Source organism: Cyclopterus lumpus, chromosome 23 (genome assembly GCF_009769545.1).
Source record: "Cyclopterus lumpus isolate fCycLum1 chromosome 23, fCycLum1.pri, whole genome shotgun sequence".
NCBI lineage: Eukaryota > Metazoa > Chordata > Actinopteri > Perciformes > Cyclopteridae > Cyclopterus > Cyclopterus lumpus.
The window spans coordinates 12,031,965-12,037,964 of NC_046988.1; the positions used below are offsets into that span (position 1 = coordinate 12,031,965).

At 43.6% G+C, this 6,000-nt stretch overlaps 1 protein-coding gene across 3 annotated transcripts in view; it reads left to right on the forward strand.

Moving 5' to 3' along the window:
• The window catches only part of lin7a (lin-7 homolog A (C. elegans)), a 36,152-nt gene extending 30,421 nt beyond the window's left edge, over nt 1–5,731 (forward strand). For 2 of the 3 annotated variants that reach the window (XM_034526615.1, XM_034526614.1), the window contains 3 exons: nt 731–940; nt 1,340–1,551; nt 3,805–5,731. In XM_034526615.1, the coding sequence (XP_034382506.1) occupies nt 731–940; nt 1,340–1,551; nt 3,805–3,829 (447 nt within the window). In that variant the 3' untranslated portion in view covers nt 3,830–5,731. Of the gene's footprint in view, nt 1–730; nt 941–1,339; nt 1,556–3,804 lie in introns of all 3 variants that reach the window. The other variant, XM_034526616.1, reaches the window with a different exon arrangement.
• The last annotated feature ends 269 nt before the right edge of the window (nt 5,732–6,000 follow it).

Consider the following 6,000-nt stretch of genomic DNA (forward strand, 5'->3'; position numbering starts at 1 on the left):
TAGGATTTCCCATAAAGCCTCAAATGCTGTTCTTGTTGTTGTTTGTAGAGGTAAGATTAGATTTGGGCCCATGGTTTGGGCTCTACCACTTTTACTGAGGGAGACGGGTCATGTGCAGTGTGAAGAGGAAGTGCTGCAGGTCTACTTTCTGTCAGAAGAGTCAGACCTAAACATGGAGGAGCAGCGTTCAGTTTCTGTCCCTGAAAGCTGCAGGTCTGCTGAGACCCTCAGAGACCCTCAGAGACCCTCAGCTCCTTTAAATCCAGATTGAAGACTTTTCTGTTTGCTGTTGCCTTTTAATCGAACCAGATTCAAGGATATCAATCATCTTCTGCATCTCACCACTGCATTCTATTTCTTAAACTGCACTCCGACTTTTATTCCAATTTCTTGTTTTTTGACTGTTTTTAATGTTTTAATTAATGTTCTTAATTGTTTTTAAATCTTGTGTTCTTTAAAAAAAATGTATGCGAAGCACTTTGAAATTAACCTTTTGTTGAAATGTGCTATACAAATAAACGTGCCTTGCTGAGAAACCCATTGGCTTTGCACTCTTCGTTTGCAAAAAGCCCTGTCCAATTCAGCCCTGTGTTACAACGTTGTGTGTGTGTGTGTGTGTGTGTGTATACTGTAAAAAGCTTCAAAATAAATATGCACCTGCAGGCCTAGATTTCCAAGGTTTTTGGGATGGTTAGTAGTGAGAAATCCCATCCTGCTTCTCTTCCTTCAGGCAACAGTTGCAGCCTTCGCAGCCAGCGAAGGTCACTCCCACCCGCGAGTGGTGGAGCTACCCAAGACGGAGGAGGGGCTAGGCTTCAACGTGATGGGCGGCAAGGAGCAGAACTCACCTATCTACATCTCCCGCATCATCCCAGGGGGCGTGGCCGAGAGGCAGGGCGGCCTAAAGCGAGGGGATCAGCTTCTGTCCGTCAACGGCGTGGTAGGTCTGACCACGCTTACATCGTTGACACGCGACATATTGGTTTGGAGGGAGAGTGCAGTTACGCTTTGTTTCTCTCTCCATATTTATTATTAAAGGCGGCTTCCAAAAAGCATGCAATATTTAATTTCCAGTTTGATATGTGAGTCGACAGTCAGGAGAGCTGTTGAGCCCAAAGTGCTGTACGTGACTGGAGTAAGGAGCCGAAACCCTTCTCCAACAAGCAACAGAGCACGCTCGCTTTCACACAATACCACCGTGTATTATAAATGGAGGAAACATTCTTTCTTTCTTTTTCAAAGAAGAGGCGCCATTTTTTATTTTTATTTTTTTTAAACTAAATTCAAATGAGCTTCCTTTTTAAACTTCCAGTCCTTCCATCTCTTAAACCCCCTGCAGAGCGTGGAGGGCGAGCACCACGAGAAAGCGGTGGAGCTGCTGAAGGCGGCCAAGGACAGCGTGAAGCTGGTGGTTCGCTACACCCCCAAAGTGCTGGAGGAGATGGAGGCCCGCTTTGAGAAGCTCCGCACGGCCCGGCGGCGCCAGCAGCAGCAGATCCTCATGCAGCAGCAGCAGACGCAGAACGTGGCCTCTCACCAGAACCACATGTCGTAGGTGAGGCGCTTCATTGCTTTACGGGTGGGGGGGGGGGGGGGGGGGGGGGGGGGGCCTCCAGAGAAGAAGACGATAACATGAATGATTAGCCAATCCCAGGTTTTAATAGGTTGGACACATTGGTTGCCGTTTCCCTTTGCTTCCAGTCATTATGCTCATGAGCATCATTTTGCTCATGAGCACGTGCACAGCCTCGGACGTAGACCTCCCAGCTGTTCCAGTTTCAAGGTGACCGGTACTTTTTCTGTCCGATAAATTCCTGCAGGCAGAATTATTTGCATATTTTAAATCTCCTCGGGAAGCTTGCGTTCTTTTTTTTCATAATCTATTGGTTTAAAATAGTTTTGATCAACTGTGAAGTGAAACAGAAGAAAGAACAGAAGGGGAATGTAGATGGAGAGAAGTGGGAGAAGGTTCAACTCTCCTTTTGAGTGTTCTCCACCGTGCTCTCTCTGCTTTGCCTCGAGAATCCTTGTCAACGGCTCGCGTGCATCCCGGCATCTTTTTTGCAAACTCAGCAGTCGGCATCTTTCATGCAAACTTTACTGCTTCATATCTGTCTTTCCGCCTGTGATTCCGTTGTAGAGGCCGCAAAATGATTCAAGCTTAAACCGCTTACATCTGCTCTGCAGCTACGTGGACCAGCAGACACAGCCTGCAATGCTGTTACTGGGAAGCCTCAGCTGGACGGAGGGTCCACATACTTCTGCTTTAGACAATATTATTGCAGTCAAAACATGTAGAACAACGCTCTGTACTGCCAGTCAAAAATAGCAAAACTTAAAAAGCAAGAAGAAACATTGCAGACACCATTATGATCATTCATATCGTGGCGAGCTCGATTCCGCCCTTGCTTCTCGAATTATTTAAGCTTTTTCCCCGACGTACCAAGATCTCCGAGTCACTGCCCGCCTGATGCCGAGTCCCCCAGGCGGATCTCCTGTCTCGCACTTGGCACGGCGCAGCTTGGGAAGGTATTTGGGAGCTTGTAGTGGTGTGTTCCGGTGGAGCTGCAGACAGGGAACGGAGCAGGGATCATGTTTTATCAATGCCGGCGTGCTGAGTGCAGAGATTTGCTCTGGCGGGACCGAGAGGTCGCGGACCCAAGTGACACGCACAAGCAACATGAGCCACCGGTGGTCATCCGTCTCCGTCTGACATGACACGGCGAGCTGGAGTGAGACTTTAATCTCCTAATCGATCATCGGAAGATGATAAATGCATGTAAGAAATATCTTCTGCTGAGAATTACTGTATTATTTTATAAAATTGTATCAGAGGGGACTCTGAGAACTCTGCATATATAAATGCAACCTTTAGTGACACACACCAACATCAACCATACAGCCATTATCATAATGAGTCGGTTCTATTGACATCCGTTTTTTTCTTGTCTGAAATTATCAACAGTTTTACCGCGGATTTTTGTGAAAGTAAAAGTGTCGGCCCCGCTTTTATTTAGAGCCTGTTTCGTCGGTATGAATCTGCGTTGCGTGTCCCAGGGTTTGTCGTTCAGCAATTTAATGGCGAAGCGCCAGCATAACTTCCCCTTTTTTTCTTTTTTTTTTTTTATTGTAGCAAAACAATGCAGAGTCTTCTGTTGCGTAAGAGCTGTCTGTGTAACTTTACGCCACAGTAGTCAACATTGTCTCTGCAAAACACAGCGGACACACACACACACACGCGCTCCTCTTCTAATGAGCATGTAAACAAGGAAAAAACAACACAACTTTAGCTCTAAAACGTGCAGTTTTAAAGTGCCTCTACGTCACACGTGGATACTTAGAACTGATTAACTTCCCAGGGAAAAGTGTGTCTCTGCAAACAATCTAATTAGCAGATTGATAATGAAAATATATTGAAAAAATATCAACACAAATATGCTAAAATATGTTTAAAATAACCGTTCAACACATTTATAGTAAATGTTTTTTTTTAAGGAAAAGTCATGAGTGAAAGGAGGAAGTAAAGCTACTGTAAGTGCTGCACATAATGTTCTTAAAATAAATGGATTGCTATCGATCCTGTCGAAACACACATAAAAAGAAGCTGCATGGTGAGCTTTTTTTTTAATGAGAGGAATATGTATGTGTGTTTTAATGAGGGAATATGTATGTGTAACATTATGGGAAGCATGAGGGCAGAAGACTGCCTTCAAATTGAGTGGGGCGAAGCATAATTCTCTTGATTACCACTCAGGTCTGTAAAGCATCGCTCTCAGCCCGTCTCTCCTCTCTCGTGGTCTGCAGGTTGTTCCAGAAGAAGAAGAAGTGAAGGAAAAGTGGATCTCAGAAGACCATCTCGTTTTGCGCTGAGGAATCCCAAAAGGAAGCTCTCCGTCCGTCCGCGGAGGAAACCAACAAGTAGAAGACTCTTTTACTTACTCTCTCCCTTCCAGTGCACCACCGATTACTGAGCAAAAAAAACAAGGAGAGCCGCCCTCTGAAAAAGAAGCGCGGAGGGAGGGTGGCTCTGAAAGTCGTCCATTTTAACTCCCCCATTCCCCTTTTTATGAGTTGTACTCCCCACTCCCCCGCTCGTGGGTCTCCTTTTCTTGTGTTTGTTGTATTCGTTTTCCAGTTCTTTTTGATTGCTTACCGAACATCCCTCACACCGTGGCACCTCTGCCATCTGTACAGTGGCGTTTCTATTGATTCTTCAACTGGTGCTCGTGTCTCCGTACGAATGACCATCGGTTTCTTTTCTTTCTTTTCTTTTCTTTCTTCTGTGCGTGTCAAACTTGTCCCGTTTTGGATAAACGTGAACTCTTTTTTACCTTCTATATTGTAGCAGGAACGATTTTTTGTATCTTGTAGGTTTAGCAATAACACACAATCTTCTGCTTTTCACACATCGCCACTAAATTCACGATCGGAGACGTGCGTATGTGTATACGGAGTCTGTGGGTGTAAATCATTGTAAAGCAAACTGGGTCTTATGTACTGTAAGGCAGCTTCTGTGTCCAAATCTATCCTTCTGTGCCATTTAAAGGGATTATTCAATTTAAACGTGGCATGGATTATCATTGTGCAATAACTACGATTTTGTAAGCTTCTCCCGACTGAGATATATTTAGAAAAATATATCTGAACATAAGATTTTATGGAGGTTCAATTCAAACCCTCGGAAATGTCGTCCTGTTTCCGACAGACAAACAGAATGTCACCAGTTTTCGTTTGCGAGTTAAATCCAAAAATATGCTAAGAGTTATTTTTTTTTCAAACATGCCTATATTATAGTTTATGGAGATCAGAGATTTAACATAAAGTTGTATGGTTCCTTTTAGGTATCACGCATTCTATCTGAGACAGATTATTATTTAATATATATATATATATTCCTTGCATAACGGCTGAATACGAGCACATAGTTTATGTCGAGCTGCGTTTCTGTTCTGACAATCACGTTTCCTCCTTAATCTGTTCTTAAACTTTAGTTAGAGCGGTTATTTCTGTCGTCTGCATCTTTGGTGCTAAGAGCTCCTTGTTGTGGTTTTTTTGTTGTTGCTGTTGTTTGTTTTGCACCACACTTCCCAGAGATCACTGTGTTGTCGATTGTTTTCTTGTACCGCCTGGGGTTTTCTGTAGGCGTGCGCTCTTCTCTTTGTTTGTTCACTCATGACGGCGTTACCTCTATTTTCCCTTCTTCTATTTCGCATAATCAAATCCAAAAAACATGAAACGCATCACTTCCTGTATGCCAGATTTATTATTGTCTGTTAGGAACAGCGACTGGAAAGCTTGTCAGGAAGTTGCATTTCTCATGAAAATGTTGCCGGTTATTCCTTCTCGACGGAGAGTTGATCATTTCCATCTTTTTCTGATCCACGTCTAATTGCACAAGTCCAGCAGAGCTAAATCCTTCTCCATGCGTTCTACGTTCTACGTTCCACGTTCCATGTTCCCTACACAGCCTGTTAGCACTACGGTCCCTCGTATCGGTCGCCTCTGGGCTCAGGTTCTAACGGACCTCGTCCAGAAGAACATCTCAACACAACAGATCCCTTTTTGTATCTTCAAATCAACTGGTACTCTTTCTTAATTGACTTACATTTTTCGAAGCTGATGGTCCTGTACTTACCGTAAAGATAAAAAGAAAAAAGACAACAAACTGTTGATATGCAATTGTTATACATACTATATTTGTATAAATAAATCTATGTGCTTGTGTACAGTGCTTTGTCGACCCGTCCTTCATATCGCTACATCTTTATGGTATCATAGTTTTTATGTGTCAGTATGATTTAGTGTCGCAGCTGCAGCCAAGCCTTCCCTGAAGAGATAATGATTATTTTTTTCCAAAAGGTTTTTGGTGGGAACATAGAGCTCAGTACATTGTGTCAGTGAGCAATGTGGGAGGAGGAATGAATCGTCTGAATTATGCACATCATACGCACAAAACACGTGATAATTATACTGTACGTGGTGATATGCTTTTGGCTCAGA